The sequence below is a fragment of the Stegodyphus dumicola genome, chromosome 3, assembly GCF_044657685.1.
Source record: "Stegodyphus dumicola isolate Sdum_Otavi_A_Nest chromosome 3, ASM4465768v1".
Classification (NCBI taxonomy): Eukaryota; Metazoa; Arthropoda; class Arachnida; order Araneae; family Eresidae; genus Stegodyphus; species Stegodyphus dumicola.
The window spans coordinates 29,164,821-29,185,774 of record NC_140770.1 but is presented as its reverse complement, the minus strand read 5'-3'; the positions used below and the strand labels follow the sequence as shown (position 1 = coordinate 29,185,774).

At 32.1% G+C, this 20,954-nt stretch overlaps 1 protein-coding gene across 2 annotated transcripts; it reads right to left on the bottom strand.

Moving 5' to 3' along the window:
- Positions 1 to 1,979: 1,979 nt before the first annotated feature.
- LOC118193018 (dnaJ homolog subfamily B member 4) lies at positions 1,980 to 19,107 on the bottom strand. 2 transcript variants are annotated; one of them, XM_085812686.1, is made up of 3 exons: positions 18,953 to 19,107; positions 17,699 to 18,530; positions 1,980 to 3,144 (listed from the first exon to the last, which is right to left on the bottom strand). In XM_085812686.1, exons 2-3 carry the CDS (start codon positions 18,521 to 18,523, stop codon positions 2,917 to 2,919), a joined length of 1,053 nt encoding a protein of 350 aa, XP_085668812.1. In that variant the 5' UTR covers positions 18,524 to 18,530; positions 18,953 to 19,107; the 3' UTR covers positions 1,980 to 2,916. The 2 variants fall into 2 exon arrangements, with proteins under 2 accessions (XP_085668812.1, XP_085668813.1); XM_085812687.1 differs by lacking the exon at positions 18,953 to 19,107 and adding an exon at positions 18,659 to 18,794.
- Between the last annotated feature and the right edge of the window lie 1,847 nt (positions 19,108 to 20,954).

Sequence of the window (20,954 nt, the reverse complement as noted above, 5' to 3'; positions counted from 1 at the left end):
TAAAAAATTTTCTAAGCACCTCATGCTATTTTCAGATGTTTTCCTTACCATTTATTAAAATGGACATTATATATTCAAATAAAAAGAAATGCATTTAATATAAAAAGCTTTATGCGAGGATTATAAATACCAAAGAAAAGTCTTTTTCTGCCTCAAAACAAATGCTTGCTTGTCTAACTTCCAGTCTGATTGGTTTTATTTAACTACAGCTGAAAAACTTTCTATAGGAAGAAAATTAGCTTTAACTCAACATAGTGGTGAAACTACTTTGCTACCTTAATGATACTACCAGTAATCAAACATTCTGTACCAATACAGCATTATAAAAATCTGATGTGGATATTCCTCATGTGGCCTGTTAGCAAATTCTTCTGCACTTCCTAAATTCAAATCTTTACGCTTAGTTAAAAAGAGTATAAAACTTTCCCAAACTTACAGAAACTGGGAGACCACACAGAAAGTCAGATTTCATTATTTGCTGAAAATTAATTTTTTAAAAATCTGACATTGGCAAAACATGAATAATTTCATCATTTAAAACACTCCTATAATTGGAAGTGTATGAGTACAACCAACAATTGTGAAAATAAAGGCCAGGTATGGACTTCAGAGCTAGATATAGGAGTGGGCTTTATATACAATACATCTGGGTACTGCTGATGGCAAGAAAGGAAGGCACACAACTAATGTTATAGCTATCTTATTTATAAAATCTAAACATTCTGCAGCAAATCATTTTTGAGTTACGTGAGATATATATGTAGATATTGCAGAAAAAGGCCCTTTTGAATCCATTTTGAAAAGGTATTTTGTCCTTACATATTGAACTCGGACAAAAAAAATCACCCAAACAGATTCGGGAAAGGTCAAAATGAATATTTCCATTGAACCACAATATCTGAAATTTTTCCACTAGTACAAAACTTGCTTTACTTCTTACAAGAAAGTAATAAGAAGAAAAAATAGCCTTTGTAGACACATTACGAAAAACATTGCAATAAAACCTAATACAGTAATAAAGATTTCCTAAAATAACTGAGAGAAGCTACACCTCTTAATGTGTGCTAATTTTACTACAGGAAACACTAACACACATTAAGAGAGTTTCCTTATTACTTTTAACTGAATCTTTGATATTTATTTATACTGTTAAATTCTATTAACAAGCATCTAATTTCTTACACTAAAATAATGCATATTTTAAAAAAGTAATATTATATAAAGCTGTATACATTTTGCTTTCTAACTACATATGCATAACAGTAAAATAAACATTTTTTAGCAAAAGTGAAGAAATGAGCTCTGAATATCTATTAATCATGTGATAAAATTTTCAAAACACTTTTATATCCTAATTAAGTAGAGAAAAAAGAATTTCTCTACTTTTCCAACATTCTCAAGTATCTCATCGACATTCATTCTTTTCAACCTGAATGTTAAACATGTTCAGAAAATTATTAGAAATCTATATGATTTTCCTATAAAATTGAATTATGCAAATAAAATCTTAACTTTCATTGCTTTATTTCACAAAAGAAAGTAAAATCATTCACTAACTAAAGCACACATTAATTTCCGACAAATGTTGAAATTTAACTTTTAACACAGTCTGCTGTTCCTATATTTGGAAGTTTTAAACTCATTACGACAAAATAAAAATACAGGAAGTTTGATTCCCCTACCACAAAAATCGACCAGGATATTTAATTTCAAATTTTGCAGTTTTTGATGTCATTTTCAAATTACCTTGAGGGATCAGAAAATTTCAAGGAAATGAGTTTAAATGAAGTGCAGCAAAAGAATTACAATTATACAAAGAATACAAGATACTCACAATTTCCATATGATAATTTTTTAAAAGCAACTTCCCAACTTAACAATTTCTTCCATACCTATATAATTAGCATTATTTAAAAAATAAACACGACATTTCTGAAAAAATACGATTGTTTATTAAATATCAAATTAAAAATACCTAAGAGTTTTTATAAAGTCAACATTTCGTTGATTTTTATTTATTTTATTCTGAAAGTCATCTGTAATCAAATTTTAAAATTGACAATTCCATTAATTTTTTTAATGGAAATCACCAAGCAGTTCTTCAAACATGAGCCAAAAAATACAACAGTAAAAATATTGTAAAAATGTATTTTAATCACCTGCTGGAAGCTATAATTTACAAATTACCTTCAGAAACAAAGTAATTAACTATTTCCTTCCCACCACACACACTGAAATTAAAATCTCAGAACAAAAATATATATATCCATGGAAATAAAACTAATAAATAAACTTGACAAAAATTTCACATTAATGGTTATGGAATTTTTATCTTTTAAAATGCACGATTAAATTTCAAATCTACATTACATTTTTTAACATGAGCACAAAGAAAACATAACATAATTATACAAACATATATTTGCAGCGTTAAACAACTATAATAACACTTATATTTCCAATATTTCCAGAAAAATAAACTTCTAATTTAATACCACTAAATTCAAAAATGCAATATAGTATCACGATAAAATAATGAATTTAGAATGCTTCCAACAGATTAGAACATATTAACATAAAAATTTATAATATAACTGCATTACATATGCAGAAAAATACTGCTATGCTTGCTTTACAAAATACCTTCTATTCTACTAAAAAAAAAAAAAAAAATTACGATAAATACAGCAAGAAAATATTTACAGTGTTAACTATATACAAAAATGAGAATCCTCGACATGAGGATCATAGCCGATTCATCTGTACTCAGTACATAATCCAGTTTCTTGTAGCTTTCAGCACATAACATCACTTAACATTCATACATTCTCATCACAATTCACATACAAGTATTCAGATTCTTGGACATTGAGAGTGCAGTTCGATTTTTACTAAAACTTCAACCTATTTTTTAATTCAAGGTAAAATTTCCTTAAGAGTAGCTTTCACACTATCTGATAAGTATTCAGGGAATTTAATTTCAAAAGCTACAATTAAGTCTCCTTTTTTTGAAGGATCTTTTGGTAATGGTAGTCCTTGACCCTGGATTCTATGGACAAAATTTGGCTTTATAATGTCCTTGATTCTAAGAACTCTTTTTTCACCAGACAGACTAGGAACTTCTATTTTGGTACCACACAACGCCTGCAAAAGAAAAAGTTAATGTATTTTCAAGTACACATAACTCAAAAGTATTCCACCTAAACATTATACAAAATATTAGATGGTCAACTTCTATACACACATAAATGTCAATACAATATATACTGGTTTTGCATGGCATATCATCTAATGTGTGTCAAGATAGCATTTTTAAAGTTCAACTGAACATTCAAGCAGCACTCAACTCAAATCTGCAACAATAGCACACCTTGGAAATGTATTGGGAGCTGCTCCAATGTGACAGCCCTCTTGTTTATTTCACATGCATGAAAACATTTCGTGCTTTCAGTAGTGGTTCAAAACTCATTATATCCTCCGCTACATCAGCTCTGAGAGGTGGGCCTTCATGTTCGAGAAGCTTTACTACATTAGTTTGCAAATATCACTCCAAAAGTTAAAATAATCAATGAATGTTAACTTTTAAATGCAACCTTCATTAATCAAGAATTATTTTGGCTTAAACAAGGTAATCAATCTTATATCCAGAATGAAAATGAACAGATAACTTTAAAGTTTTGTAATGATAAAGAATTTTAGGACAGGATGAGTTCTAGAATTATTTTTAACAAATAATTTTACAACAAAAAATATTTCTCATTATTTTATAAACTCAGTTATTAAATACACAACTAAAAATTCAGTTTTCTACAAAGAAAAAAATATAAATAAATACATGATGGTTAAAATTTGTCCATTTTTTAGAACATACTACAGTCAAAAGTCTTAAAGCCTAAGCATACATTACCCATAGTTAAAATTAGAAAATTGCAACCAGAAAACTATTTGATGTGTATTCGTGATATTTATAATGATGAGGAATTTTATTTAAATCATATCAGAGTAAATAGAGATGAAATACTACATTTAGTAAGGAATTATGAGCCAAATAAAATAAAAACATCTGCTCTGAAGATAAGGATAGTGCTGACAAATCAACTTCCTGTTAATTGCGGGCGGGCGGATGCCTCTTTGTTTAATAAACTGTCAGTATTCAAGCAGCTTCATAAAAGGCTTTTGATTTCTACTATTTTGTTAGGCTCTCCCATTTTAAGAAATGCTCTGTTTAGAGCACCATGATTAAAATCTAACTGTTCCAATTCATTAATATTTTGTTGGCACATTTAGTTTTGATCATATCATATGCTCATTAATTAATACAGCCCTTTTTTTTATGGTAGGATACCAGAATGAAAATAATCCACTGTTCTCTATTTTGTAAAAGCTAAGTCTCAAATTTTGATGTTTTTTTTTTTTTTTTTTTAATTAAAAGAAAAAAACTAGAAGTAACAGCTAATTTATAGCTTTATTCATGAAAACAACAAATGAAAGCACATATATTATTATTTGTGTTATTATGCCATGCTCACCCATAGTTAGTAATATATTGTGCTGTTTGGTGACAGATAATTTGGATACATAAGGAAAGTCAGATATCAAATTTCAAGAAAGAGTGACTTAATATTTTACAAACTTGTCAGCCAAGCACCTTTTTACATACAGAAAAAAATCACTGCTGGATAATTTCCAGTCATCTCATGGAAGATATTAAAAAACAAAACACACAACAAACACTATTCCACACATCAATTCCGAGGGCTTGCATCACTTCTGCAACCACAGGACGTATCAATGAATACACTTCAGAGATACCTCTGAAAGTTAAATAACAAGGCTATGTCAGCAGGATTATACACAATGTCTCAAGAAAAACTAGAAAAATCCAGAAACCTTCCACTGAATGGATTTTAAGATGCACAAAAACTGGTGCAATAACAATGAAAAGCTTCAAGAAAATTGAAATATCCAATGCTCTTGATGGTTCTAATGATCCTTGCATACATGAAGAAAGACTGAATGACAATAAACATAACAGCAATGATGGCAACAACTTGCGAGGAATGGATTATTGTAATGGAAATCAAGTTTTACTATCAAAATAGGCTAATTACTTGTCAATCCATAATAATGCTCAATGAAATCCAAATTAAAATTACATAACAAAGTTAACAAAATAATTTGATGATAAACTGCAAATCATATGTATTGCAAAATTTGGGATTGGCATTCATTGATAACTTCAGGATATAAAAATGATAATGTTACACCGATTTCATTATCCAAATTTAATGTATTTCTCACATTGTGAAAAAACGACGACACTATAGTCATCAAATTCTGAATAACATAGTCCTCCACCCAAATGTGGACATCAGGATGCCCAACTCTTGAAATTAAAATTTGTTTTATTGTCTATTTCATATTTCTTAAAACTTAAACAATTTTTTTTGAGAAACTCAACAATTTAAAAGCAAGCAGTGGCAACACACTGTATGGAATAAAATATTTTTAGCCCAAATATTCTCAAAACGTGTAGTTTCGATACAGGATTTTTTTTTCTTTTTTTTTTTTCTTTTTCCAAATCACTAAAATCTGAAAGCTTTTAGATTTAAGCTTTTTAACTATTATCTTTTTATTTATTACGTTGATCAGTGACAAAAATCTGATCTCGGTCATTCTTCTTACAATTTCACGACAAGCAGGTTATATAATTTCTTCAACTAAATTATGAGGTTTTAATTTAATAGCAATTTTATAAGAAGCTACCAGGGCTTTTCCAGATACCATTAAATTGCTTTTCAAAAACCTTTACTTGTTTAGATGTCACAAATAATGATTTTTGAAAGTAGCCTTTTTTTCGTTTGATAGGATGATGTAGGAGCATGCTTGGAACCACAACACAGTTTCATAGTTTACAATAACGCATATGGAAATTGTAGGATCACTTTCCACTGTAGACAAATCTATATTTTAAAAGGTCATTATACTTGCAATGAATATAATATTTTTTGGCACAGGAAACATAGTTGTACTGGGGTTGGACTCATAACCCCGACTGTTAGCATTATTATGGCTAATTTTTTTTTCCTTAACCATTTTACTTTTCTTAAAACTTTTCTCAAGAAATTATTAAGAATGATATATATTACCCTTGAACCATTTTAATTAAGTCTGATAGCACAATATTGTGATATTGCACATACAAATATACAAGTTATAACCTAATCCTCACACATCAAGTAGGCAACTAAGTATGGTTGTCACTTCGATGAACATTAGCGTTCTTTCTTTCATTTGATTACAGCGCTGCACATAATGGTATATGGCAAAGGAAGGGATGCTTCATGATAACTTAATCCATATTATACACATGGGAAAAATTATGGAAATGCCTATATAGCCAGCCCATTCACCAGGATTTAAACCTCAGGCCAAACTACCAGTATTTAGAGACTTACTACCACTAGCTTAGACTGCTCAGCTAGTGGTAGGCTGAATTTTAGCATTGGGAATAGGAAGAAATAAGAGGGGGGATATTATCTCCTCTCACCAGCAGATCTTTGATTTTTCTGTTGTGGGGCAAAAGCTAAAACTGCCGCCCTCAACCATCATCCTTTAAGTTTCTCAAACAAGTTTTAATTTAATAAATACAGAAATAGATAGTGTTTGAGGTAAAAACCTAAGATCCATTTTATACTAAATTCTTTACGCTTTTTTTTTTTTTTGGGTTGTTATAAATAAAGAAAAAATATGCACCAAATTTACATAATTACAAAACTGTCCCCTCCTAGGAGAATCCCCTTTCTGGTGAGCTTACTTTCGGATTCAATCCTAATTCTAACTCTAATCCTAAGTGCTTCTAACCCTCCAGTCCTTGCCACCATTCGTTTTTCCACTCTAGGGGAAACAGGCATAAGCTTCTCACTATTCTGTATTATTGCATACTGGTTAAATTAGGTTAAGTTAGATTATATGAATAAGGCAAAGACAAGAAGGCTATCTGCTTGGAGGAGAGGTGCTTTCGTGGAGGAACTTTTTAAAGGAAACTAACTGGCTCGTATTCACGTTACACACGAGGAAATCTACGAAAACAAATGATGCAGTCAACACGTTCTTCTGGGTTTGAACCCAGACAAGGTCAAACTACCAGTATTCAGCGGTCTTAATCACTCCACTACTGAGGACATTTGTTTGATTATTTACTATGTGTTTTGCCATTAGACACTGCATGGAAAAGGAGGTATGCCCCGTGGGAAAGAATTTGTAAGGAAAACTGGCTTGTATCTATGTTGCACACGGGGAAATATCACAGAAATGCTCATACAGCCAGCCTATTCATCTATACTTGACCCTCGGACCGAACTACTACTGATCAGCGGCTTTAACTGCTCAGCCACTAATGGGGCCATTGTAAATATTCTGAAAATATGGGCTATTGGAGAATATTCGTGCTTCCCGTCTTATTTTTCATACTTCCTATTTCATAAGTAATATTAAGTTCTTGCATTCCTTAATGCTATTAAAATATCACGAAATTAGTAACGAAAATTAAAATTTTAATCTGCAAGCCTTTTGTTCTGCAAATAACTGCACGGAATCTTCAGGTTGAAGTGTTCGTGATTCGTCCTTAAACAGTTCATCAGATGATTGCTTTTTGAGCTTTGGAATTCTTTCTTTGTCAGAAAAGACTCAAATGCAATTTTTTCGACTACTGTTACTGTTTTAGACTCTTCCATATAATATTCCACAAGATTTTTCTCTCATTTTTTATAATTCATCAGTTTTTGGTCAGTTCTTTCGTAACTACACAGAATGCGGAAGAGGAATTCCTTTTGAATTTCTTCTGGAAAAATATTTGCTCAAATTTTCAAGTTGATAGTAAATTCAAAATTTTTTACAGCATGTCCCAGATGTCCTACCTCATGCTTTGATTCCGCATCAAGAGAAATATCTTTAATTTTTTGTAAATATTTTAATATTTCCGGTAAATTCATTAGAAGTACTTTCACAGCCACATATTTTGCCGACCATCTCGTCTGGCTGCTTCCTTTTAAGCTTTATTTTGTAATTTTTTCATAATATACCATTGAGTAGTACATCCGACAAAAAAGCGAAGTATTTTCTAAGTAATTCCAGACAGACTAACTGCTTCTGAGCACGAAGAAGCAGAATGCACGCCGGCAAGATAGGAGGAGTGAGCCAAACATGGCACAAATTCCTCCAGCTTATTCATTTCTGTAATCCTAGCTTGTACTGATTTAGAAATGCTAGCTATATATTAGACCCGTTGTCGTAAGACTGATAAAGACATTGTCCAATATCTAAACCATCAAGTGTCAATTAAGATACTAATTTTCGACAATGCATTCAGAAATACATTCTCCTATCTTTCCACCAACTTCTATGAAATCAATTAAATTTTTGTTTATCTCACACACATCACCACACGTTTTTACATTTGAATCACCTGGTTAATTTTTTCCATACGAGACACATGGAGTGCAATTGAGCATGATTGTGTAGTATTTGGCTTCCTTAAAATGCTACTTCAGACTGTTTTGCCTTCAAGTTTATAACTTCATTTTGAATTATCTTTGATAAATATTATTCCTTTCCCTTTGTTAGGTGCTTTGACTGGTACTAACAAGTTAAAATTATTTTTGGCAAGCAGAGAGATTAAATTCAGAAATTTTCCTTCGCTAGGTCGAGGACACTTTGTAAACAGGCTACTTGGGATTTCATCAGACCCAAGAAAAAAAACGACAGTTTGTTGAAAGATACAGTACCGCAGCTACATAGAATTTCTCTCCATTTTTCTTTCTCTGTGTGAATTGAGTCACTCGATGTCGTGATCGATGCCTTCGCACGATTTTATTTGTTATACACAAATTTTCCACTTAACTCGCGAGTGCACGCACTCGGTTCAAAGAACCTAATACGGGATTTTTGAAGAAAAAAATTTTAAATCTTCAGAAAAAGTGCTACATCTTTGCCAATAGCAAATTTTACGATCAAACTTAAAAAAATATGCACATTAAAATTTTTTATTTCTGCAAATGCTTTTATGAAATAAAATTTCTTAAAGGAATAGAAAATTGTATTATATATTAGGATAGGAAAAAATATACTGTGTCATTTCTTTTTTATTAGCTCTGTCATTTACTCTGTATCAATTATTTATTTTCTTTATTAGCACAACAGACACCGAGAAAAAAATGCAACAATAAATGTTAGCAGTACTTTGTACAAAGTGTTGTGTGTTCCGCATACAAATAGTTTTCACATTCTGTACAGCAAGTTTTCGTTTTTGTATGTTTTTCCGCTTGGCAAAATCTTCATTTTTTTATTGTTGCCGATAATTTTTTTCCAATAAAGCAATTTATATCATTCTCACGTTCGTTTTTAGAATCTACATCAGTTTCTGAGAATCATTATCATAAGAACTAAACAGTCATGATTACTTCCATTCCCTCATTTTCTTCAATATATTCTACGCCAGTTGATGCATTTAAGATACTTTCCAATATTTCTTCCTTATAAGATAAATTACTTGACATGTTTGCTGCTTTCTATACTATCACAAATCACTTCTATAATAGTAATACGAATAGGCGCGCTGTGTCTAAAAGGCCCGATCTAATCAATATCAAGACTCCGAATCAAAGCCCCAGTAAAAAGAATTCGGAAACATAAAGAGGTCAACCTCAGACACGACTACACTGAATTTCAACAATTTGCATAAAATAGGTGTGCTTCGAGAAAGGTTTGTTTAATTGTGCAGGTCCACCTCTGTGGATTCCAGACGCTTTGCGCTCGGTTAATCTTGCCAACACTTTTTTCCAGTTAATGAATCCTGTAGTATGGTGTAGCGGCAGCACAATGTTTCTGATAAATCTTGCAGGGTATACAAAAAATTGAATTCTTTTTTTAAGAATATGTAAACCAAGATCTTCCAAGCTTTTCATTATTTACTAATGTTCTGTATCACATGTCAAATGTCTGCCATCATGTTCAATGGGACTAAGGTTTACGTTTTCTGGATGTTTAACCGCTAATAATACTGACTGACTGCATAAGAAAGATTGTTGGTGATCATTCACTTTCTTCTATGACCAGCCAACTCCATGGGTCCAAGAAATCAAAAATTTTTCGTTTTTAGTCTTTTTGCTGCCTGTTTCCACCTAAATGAAGAGATCTTTATATCATGGTTTCATGTCCTCCAGTTATTCATTTGATGTCTATGAAGGAGGTTGTTCTTTCAAATGCTGACTTGTAGATTGTTTAAGGATGATATAAGCAGTCATGTTTGGTAGTGCAAATTGCAAGAAATATTGATACCCTCTAGAATCTCGGCACAATCGGAATCTTCCGTGAAGTTATTTTTCATCTTAGCTGAAATTTCTTTTCTCACTTTGGCCTTATCTTTGGCTCGTTTTCTATATCCTGCTTTTCTCCTCCTCGGCACGCAGAGGTTTTCTTTTAATCTAAATGAAATACACTATGAATTGCCTTAATAAGAATAATTAAGAACTGACATAATTACACTCAACAGTCCAAAATAAATGGTCATGTCTCGCTAAATATAGTGCCGGTTATTAAAAACAAACATATCTTAAAAAAAAAAAAAAAAAAAAAAAAAAAGAAGAAGAAGAAGAAGAAGAAGAACCATAAAATAATAAATCTAGTTATAAAATCCAAAATACGCTTCACTGTTGTGAGCCAAAGGTCAGCCTAAGTTGCTGACTAGCAGCAAAAAAATCTAAATACCTTGCTTCATCTTAAAGACATAATGATGGTTTCTTGTATATACTCGACGAATATTAATATGAATTAACTCATTTGTGCGTGATGGCCTAAAGTTAATTTTTTGGGTTAGCTCTTAGAAAATAGTTACAATGCTTCTCCATTTCCAGCAGACGTTGCTATGGAAAATAGGCAAATTCTTCAACAAGCTATCGTTCTATTTCTCATTTGAATACACCCCACTCAGACTGATAAAGGGACTGCAGACATTACTGATGGGGCCAGTCTGATTCTATCTGTGACCTTAGCTAATATTTGCCTCTTTCTAATCTTATATTTATAGTTGTAATCGGCTGTACTTTATTTTAACTTGTGTTCCTTTAAAAGGATTCTTAGTATTTAATTATAAATCTTCTTGAAAGAGGTTTTTAAACTTGGCCTTAAAACTATTAATATTACACTAAAATTAGAGCTGTTTTAGTGAACAACATATCAAATACAATCCACAGTTATACTTGAATCTGCTGCTCACAAAAGTTGCCACCTGGGCCAAGACTTGCCTCTTGCTACCTCCGGGACTGCCTCTCATGTCTACAGATAAATTATACATTCTAAAGTTTCTTCTCGATGCATAGTGTTTGCTGGCACAACTGGTATAGCTTTGGGTTAAATCCAAAAATGTAATAGTCATGCATATTTCAAATTTGCTTTCTAACTGGACTTGTTAAGCTGCATTTTGATTGAAAAAATTTAACAAGACATATGAGGAACGAGTTGGCAATTTCCTCCTAGGAAGTTAGTAAGAACTAACAGAATGGAGGTCTCTTGGATATTTGCAGTAGCATCTTGTAAATATATTAAGGTTCAGAAAATCGTACACAGTGAATGAAATTATGTGCTGTATGAAAACGTCACACTATATGTAAGCATATGCAAAATAATTTTTATTCTATGCATTTGTAAAATCTGAAATACCTCACAGTATACTAGAATAATTCAGCACAGTAGTTGAGAACAATAGCTTTTATGATAATGTACACCTTAGCCGCTATTCAGTACTTAGTTCCGTAAAACATAACATATGCTCTAACACCTATACCAGCAGTTCTCCTTTTGACTAAAGAGTACCATCTAAACAAAAATTGAAAACCTTTAGTATCACCACTACAAAGTACTAGTACCACCACTCTTGAACAAATCGCATAAATTTACATGAGGGTTGCAGAGAAAAATCAGTTAGGATGTTGAGGTTTTAATTTTTGAATTTAACAGTTAAAAATACTTTGCTTCTTTGCGTTTCCACCTATTTTTCTCTTGTGTATTACTGGTTGAGAACTTCTGACCTATACAATTTAGAACTAGGTCCGCATATTTTTAACTAGTCTAAAACCAGAACTGACAGACTGTTTTTTACTATAGCTATAACATTAAAGAAAACCATATATAATATCAAGGCTTTTAAGCCCATCTTCAGGATTTGCAAATAGGTTCAACTTTTCAAGAGAAGTCGTACAGTTATCTGTCTAATTATTTCATAAATTTCTTCTTAGTAATTTTACCAGGAAGCAAATTAATCTTATGCATTGCTTTTTTTTCTGCTGAAATCACTAGCTATCAATCTTATCCTTTCCCAAATAAATTTCAGTCTTATACCCTACATATTTTTGTACCATAAAAGGATTCCTATTATAGTGGGCCCCCAACCTCAGGATTACCCCCAAGACTGCAGCTATGGCAAAGAAAGTCTATGTAAAGAAGAAAAGGCTTCATAGACGTAATGTAAAGCAGTTTGTCTTCTACGCCGCTAAAAAGAAGAGAAAATTCGTAAAGGGATTTGGCGATGGAATCTGTTGGCGAGAATTTCCCCCTTTGTGATGTACAGGACCTGACCACAATTTTCCTCCTCCGTCACGTATACAGGAAATTGAGGAACACGAGTTAAGATGAATAAGAAAATTAGGTAAAGTTTCACTTTCACTGGCTGTTGAACTTGCATTACCCATACCGCAGTTTGATCTCCGATTTTATATCCATTAATATGGAGTGGAAAAAAATTGAGTCACACAGCTTTAAACTCTTGATGAATGTGACCGTCAAACCTGTTCAAACTTTGACATCAGCTTCGACGCTTTTTGGCGACAGATATTTTACGCATGCACAGCTGTTTCCCTTTTCGTTCGAAGGGAGCCAATCCTGCTGCTGCGAAGTTTTTCTCTTAACAATACATATTCTTTGGCTATGGTTAAATCAAGGTTATGAAGCACGAATGCAATTTTTGAGCCACAAATCGCTGCTACACAAAGACAAAATAACAAGTCAAAAAATTGCACAAACTTGATGTCCATGTACCACCAAAAATCGCCAATTATCACCAAGGGGCACCCGTAAATATATTTTTACCACAGCATTTCCACACATATTAAGTTGTTTATCAAACCAATTGATGGATATCATCTCTTGTGCCCAAGAATACAAAAACCTTCTAGCGATGACTAACAATATTCTGGAACCACTGAACCAACACCCAACACATAGGCCTTTCTTTTCACAATGTTTAACAGTGCACCTCCAAATGCTTTCAACTTTAATACATTTTTGCATACTCATTTCTCAGATAAAAGACCTTTTTCTTGGAAAAACATGGCATCCACCTCTTTATTTGGTAAATTAAAGATTGTTAATCGAAGATTCACAAAAAAGGAAGGAATGTTTTTAAAAAACGAACGTGCACAGCTAATATAAGAACATGTTTAGCATGGTATCTCAGCTGATTAGCAATTTAATCTTGACAATCTCTATTATAAAGCAAAAAAAAATTTTTTTAACCACTTGTGCTACGACTAAACTTCACAGTTGCGGTGCCGTACGCTACAATATAACAAGCGGTAAAGTGTCTGATTTACACCGCTCCGCGTCTGTGAGTGCAATCCAAAGCTGTAACTCGAGAAATAAACAATCTTATCATTAGACGACATGTGCACCACATTATTTTCATTTTTGTGATAAATGCCTATCGACGTGGTGTTCATGTTGCTCGTGGTTTGAGACAAAAGAATCTTAATTTGCGTGGCCCGTCTTTTTAGCGCAAGTAGTTAAACAAATTCACAAGTCACAAGAAGATTAGAGATTTTACAAACAATACAAGACACCAAGATCTCCATTCAGAGTAAAAACTTGTAACAATGCTAAAAAATAAAACTTCAATTCATTTAAGCATAGTTTTGAACTTTAATTAAAATACCAGATTTCACAATAAGAAATTTAATGTAAACTATTAAGTGTTCTTGCAACAGATCACATAAATTAGCCAGAAGTTAATTTTTGTCAATTCAATACTTTTAAATATTACTTAAACAACAGCAGACAGTTCCATATTTAAACACATGAAAATATTAGGATAATTTTAATACCAAATGTTAAAAAATGCAAGTTAATATATACTTGTAAAAATAGCACAACCAGTAAATTAAAATCAGATGATCTCTTATTTGATTGTCAAATATTTAACATGTTTTGTACAAGATGGTTAATATGATGTTCAGCCAACATAGCAAATACCAAAAGTAACCAGAATATTAAATTTCATTATACTGGATCTATAACATTTATGATTTATTTTTAATATTAGCAAACCACTGCTGGTGTAAGGAATACATTTCAAATTACTCTTGAAAAATAATAAAATGTATAAAGTTCTAGTTTTGTTAACAATGCTACTGAAAAAAATTAGATTACTGTTGAAGGTTACTTCTATCGTGAAATATATTATGAAAAATACTGCTTTATTTTCGTATATCACGTTTAACCGGTTAGTTTTACATCTACATGCTTATTATCTGTGAATTTTTACTACCATATGCTTAATATTTTGTTTTGTCTGCTAATTTGAATTTACATGCACTAAAAATCACGTTTAAGGATCGGCTCATCCCTTCGCGAGTAAAAATTGCAATGGTGCCGACGGGTTCTCTGCGGATGAAAACCCTTTTGCATTTAAATGATCAAGACTGAATTTTACAAAATTGAAGCAAGCAAAGCATTAAATTTGGATACATTTTACTATCCTTTCATAACAAAATAATAATACAGTCAAAAGTCGTTAATTCGGACACCCATAATCTGGAATGATCTATAATCCGGACCTCAAAGCTACAAACTTTCTGCGCATGAGTCGCGTTGACGCATGCGCGTAAGACCTATACGGCTGCGAATATGCATGTGCGCATGCGCATAATACGTTTACGCATGCGCGTTTAGTGTATAACGGACGGTATAAGCTAAACTAAAATTATCCAATTCAGTTAATGTTGCAGATTGCATTGTTCCTTAATCTTCGAATTGGATCCGGCTTATTTTTTTTTTTTGCAGACTGTTACACCAATTTTATAAAAGTAAGCTTGAACTTTCGATTATGTCAAATATAATTTCCGATATATATTTACTAATATGTAAAGGATCTACAAAGCGAAAGTATGTTTCGAAGTCCATTAAACAAAAAGTGGAATTGCTGGAAAAAATGGATAAATGCATATCCTTCGTTTTCCTAACCATTCCGAAATCTGTTTATCAATTTCACGCTGCTCTGCAGCGGGAGAGGGGAGGAAACGCCGCGGCCGGCGCGCAATGAATTGGAAGTTGATCTGTCAGCACTATCCTTATCTTCAGGGCAGATGTTTTTATTTTCTTTGGCTTATAATTCCTTACTAAATGTAGTATTTCATCTCGATGTACTCCGTCTTTGATATGATTTAAATGAAATTCCTCGTCATTATAATTCGCTTCCGATAGTGAAGAAAGTGACACAGAGGTTATTGAAAACGAAAAAATTTCGATTGACAAATTAGTCGGTATTCTCGACACAGCAATTATAGGACCTGAACAGCGGAACTTTGTAACTGAAGAAGAAATTATGTCTGTTTATAGAATTAAAGAGAAAGTATTATCACATAAAACGAAGCAACTTAAACAACTTACATTGACAGAAATGTTTAATAAAGTAAACAAATAAATATTAAGCTTTTTTTTGTAAATTTTGATACCCTTTAGATAATAAATGTTCTTTATTTCATAAATTACGGTTTCATATTTTTAATTTTATAATTTCTGCATGCCATCTTACCAGATTTAAACTGATGATCTATAATCCGGAATCGCCGAAGTCCCGACGAGTCCGGATTAACGACTTTTGACTGTAATACTTCAGCAATTTAAATAACTCATGAATTTACAAATATACTGTCAGTACTTGTATGTTAACATTAATCATGAAATTCCTTATTTCCTAATTAAGAAATAAATAACAATTACAACAAGAATAAAAATCTAGTTTGCTCAGCATAATCTAAATTTTAAAAGTAAAGCCCACTATTTTTTACAGGTTTTACTCAAAAATAAAATTTTAAACTTGATGAAATAAAATTCTGGTTTAATTGTAGTACATGGTATACATTGAATTTGGCGACATTACTATGAGCAACAAATGCGACATTTATGATGTGCAGTAAATTTTTATCGATAAAAGTTCATATGAAGGAATAGAAGGAAATTATACAACAATGACAAAATATTCAAGAGATTGAAGAAATAGGTTGCATAATCTACTGCAAAATGAAGAGGATATGCAGGGCTGAGATTTTGTACATTTTTCATTAAATAATGCTTTCCCAAGAAATTCTTGTTGGATTTTGAATGGTCATAAAAGACATTGCATAAATGTTTGGAGTTCATTTTCAAATTAAAATTTCCTTTTATTGATGACACCTAGAATAGACTTCTAGAGACTTTCTGGAAAACAAATACTGCTCACAGTTGATTCCTTCTTGCTCTAAAAGTAGTTTAAAATAAATAAGATAATGTCGCCAAATACCGTTATCTGCTGAATACTAGGATTAAACCAAAATTCTTATAACGGCATAATAAAAAGGAACAAAAATATTTCGGAACATTGTGCAGAATTCTCCCTCCCCAATTAATGTAATAATCACATTAAATTTTCCATTTTTCATATGAAAATTCTATTTTATAATGTCAGATACTTCTCATGCTTAATATTATACGACAGTTTACATGTACATATTACCCACAGAAACGTTTTAAGCCATCAAAATTCAACCAAAGGTTAATTCAATTTTAAATGATCTGCCTCCCTCAAGTTTATAAAATACCACATCCGATTCTCTTAAGATTTTTTATTCCGAAAATTTACCAAAACACATGAACATAAAACATCACAACTGCCAATATATATTTACAAAACATCTATCTAATAAATACTTTGAAATGCAACAGAAATGTGACTGCCCCTACTTCCTCTAAAATCCTCAGTAGATTCCTACCACAATCATTTTGAATGGGATGTAAATATGAACCAATTTAGATGCTTTATGTAAAATTATATATACAATTATAATAACAATATTACTTTTAGTCATTTATTATATTTAAAACACAAGCTGGGGAAAGTGCACCATCGCCCACTGCTTGACATGTTTTTAAGAATTGCACATACTCGGTATCCATGCACACATTGACCTATTTTCACTTTAAAAAAATCCCAGAATTGCACAAAAATGGCATTCCGCACTCCCTTGACTTTATCCATGTACACGTCGACCTATTTTCACTTTAAAAGGCAAAGAAAATTGACAAAAATAGAATTCTTCTTACTCTTGTAAAAAGTGCCAAACAAACGCCAATAAGTGGGCGATTCTGCACTTTAGCAAAAAAACTACTATATCTTCTAAATTTAATTTCATTTGATAGCATTTCACATTAATGTATTAGCATTTCTATTGACAAATACTTCTGCACAGCTTCTAAATCGAATTTATGTATTTGTTTCTGAAATATCCAATACACTAAAATATATACTTGTAAAATATATACTAGAATACACTAAAATTATATACTTGTCTGGGAGGAAAAAACTAAGCATTTAACATTTAAAACTACTTACTTCTTTCAGAGTAACTTTAGCTGTGTATCTGATGTCGCTTCCTTCTCGTTTAAATATTGGATGAGGCTTATCTCTAATTATGAAAGATATATCTGCAGGTATACTGTTAGGAGTTTGATCACCTTCTTTCTGAAATGTAATTTTGGTCCCTGCTTTCCATCCAGGTTTTACATTAATAGTCAGTACTTTTTCTTCTCTTTTTGTGGTCCTACCATCTGGATTCAGAACTTTGCGGCTGATTTTCATTTTCTTTGTACAACCTTTAGCTACATCTTCCAAAGACACATATAAATCATGTTCTAGAGGAGGATCTTGTTGTTTAGGTTTGGCTCTATTTATATTTGGTGAACCAGCAGTGAAGCTTTGGGATCGAAAGGGATTGTTGCCCCTAACTCCAAAATGTGAAGAAAATGGATCATTGTCCACTTCCATATCATTATCATCATAAAACATTGTAGTTCCACCATGGCCACCAAGACCCATTGAAAAGAAAGTCTCAAAGGGGTTATCTGTGCCGAAAAATTGAGCAAATGTGGCTCTAGGATCTCCATGGAAAGTGTATGTGAATTGTTGTCCACCTCCAGTTCCTCCACCACCAATGCCACCTTTCAAACCTTCTTCTCCATACTGATCATATACATCTTTCTTCTTTTTGTCACTCAATACTTCATATGCTTCGGCTATTTCTTTGAATTTTTCTTCAGCTTCCTTAGTCTTGTTTTTATCAGGATGGTACTTCAAAGCAAGTTTTCTGTAGGCTTTTTTTATTTCATCCTCCGTAGCATTCCGACTTATACCCAAAGTTTTGTAGTAATCTTTACCCATTTTTCACCTGTAAAAGATCACACAAATAAGAATACGTTCGATCCTAACAGAAAATTAAACATTTTACATCTGTAAATGATAATACACATAAAAATACGTTCGATCATAACAGAAAATTGAATTTTTTTTACGCACTATAAGTCTAATTTCACAATTCAACTACTTGATTCACTTTCAATAACGGTAAAGTAAACACTACATTTCGCTATAAAAATTATCCGTAATGCTTAAATACACTTTGTGCTTATTTAAAAAACAAATCAGACACAGCAGCTAATAAAAAATATTACTAAAATAACAACTAAATAAAATTCACTTTATCATCACATTCATACACTACGACACTTACTCGCATATGTATTCAAATTTTACTTTCACGTTCTTTAAATTTACAAAAACAATACAAAACAAGGCCAAAAAATACTCTACCTTGCTCACACACAACTTGATGACTAATACCACACGTTTAAACAACACAAACACAAATATGAAACTATCCAAATCTGGTCAACGTCAGAATGAGGAGCTCTAAATAGTCGCAGGTCAATCTACACAATTCGGGAACATTCTAGTACTTTCTACTACGTCATTGACACGCCTATGCGATTGTCGTGCCATCTGTCCGCTTGGCATATAAAGTGCAAAATAAAATTCCATTAATTCATTTTTAATTAAAATTAATTTTGATTAAATACTTTAATTTAAGATTTTAAATAATTATAAAAATGTTGCGTAAATCAGACTTTGGATTATAAACAAATGTAGACAAGCCATGGATGGAGTAACACAAAAGTGTGGCCAAGAAACATGATGCCACAACTTTATAGGTAGAGCTACCTAATCTCTAGTAGCTTTAATTATGGCTACAAAATAAATGGTTAAATACAATTACACTGACTATGAGAGTAAATTTCAGTCTCCGCAGGCTCAGAAAAGTGTCCTTAGGCGTAATTTGCGCCAAAACCCATTTCACTGGCCTTCTAAGTTTCACCATTGTGTTGTTATTACCTTTAATACATCATATAAATTTTATTAAATTTGAAATTCTTGTGATTTTTCTATATACTAAGTAGCAAATCATTTACAGTTTGAACGGAAGAGTTATAAACGTTCCATAATGAATAGCTAACATACAGACAACACCGATTAAAATGTAAACATAATCAACCAGCAGTTCGCTTATGGTAGCGCTACTAGAGATACACTGTATATTCCACTGTACAATATATATATATATATATATTGCGATCCTTGCAAAAAATACAATTCTCAGGCCTGTAATGCAACATTTATAAAATCACTTATATGCACTTGTGGCCTGGCTAATCAAATGGAAAATGTAATAAATATCTAAAAGTCATTAGTAATCCCATTTACAAGGAGAAGAAGGAAAAATTAGAATTTACAGCTTTACGGGAATATTTGCTTCCGGGCTAAGGAAGTCCCTTATGTCGAAGTGATCCTTACTAATATTCTCATTTTGATTTCACACATTACATATATTATTTAGAAGTTTCTAGAGTGTAAAGATAGACACTTCTCCTTCATTTCTCGAAATAGTGTTGTTTCTATACAACAACTGATATACAGGCGTATACAGGCAACACTATCGAAAGCAAAATTGACTGTTCGACAAATATGCAGTGCACTTTGGTATATTCGTAGCAATAAAATACATCGAAAATTAAATGTTTTGCAGCTTAGAATTACATTGTTCTAAAAAAAAAAAAAAAAAAGGAAATAATAAGAAGACTCTAATTACAAATATTTCCTGCATGCCCGGAACTGAGGCATATGCCAAAACTAAAAATAAGATTCCATATCTTTCATTTAAATTCAAATTTATTAATGTTAAATCTGAAAAACAAAACAAAAGCTACAACTCAAAACGAATTCATAGAATACAGATAACGTTGCCACACACACAAATTAATCATTAAAAATCTCTAGAATTAGGGGCGAATCCAACTGCAACGCCCTGCGATTTGCGAAGTTTGGCTGATAAGACATGTAATCCTAGTAAATTCAGGCGTTTTACCTACAATAGGTTGGATTCCTAGCCTGGATTGGCTAAAACGCCGGCGTTTTAGTCAATCCAGGCGCTGGTAAATCCAACCTAAGTCCGTAGAAGAACCTTGGGTAAATTCAACCCAAGGACGTTTAGTCTATTCCACGGAGTTTGGCGTTTTAGTCAATCCAGGCGCTGGTAAATCCAACCTAAGTCCGTAGAAGAACCTTGGGTAAATTCAACCCAAGGACGTTTAGTCTATTCCACAGGAGTTTGGTCTATTCTTACCTCCTTTGATGCAACCTTTTGTTTTATTATTCTAGAGTTTAGATGTAACAGTTTAGGTTGAATTTTTTTTTCCCCCCATTCTCTAGTAGCCATGGAAAGAAATCCTGAAGATCTTTGACTTGTTTACTTGCGTCC

What these genes read in the sequence shown, in the direction of transcription:
- LOC118193018 (XM_085812686.1), bottom strand. Translation starts at nt 18,523, where the DNA reads ATGGGTAAAGATTACTACAAAACTTTGGGTATAAGTCGGAATGCTACG. An exon ending in CTAAAGTTACTCTGAAAGAA is followed by an intron (nt 3,145 to 17,698) that starts GTAAGTAGTTTT and finishes TTTCTTTTGCAG; the next exon opens with GCGTTGTGTGGTACCAAAAT.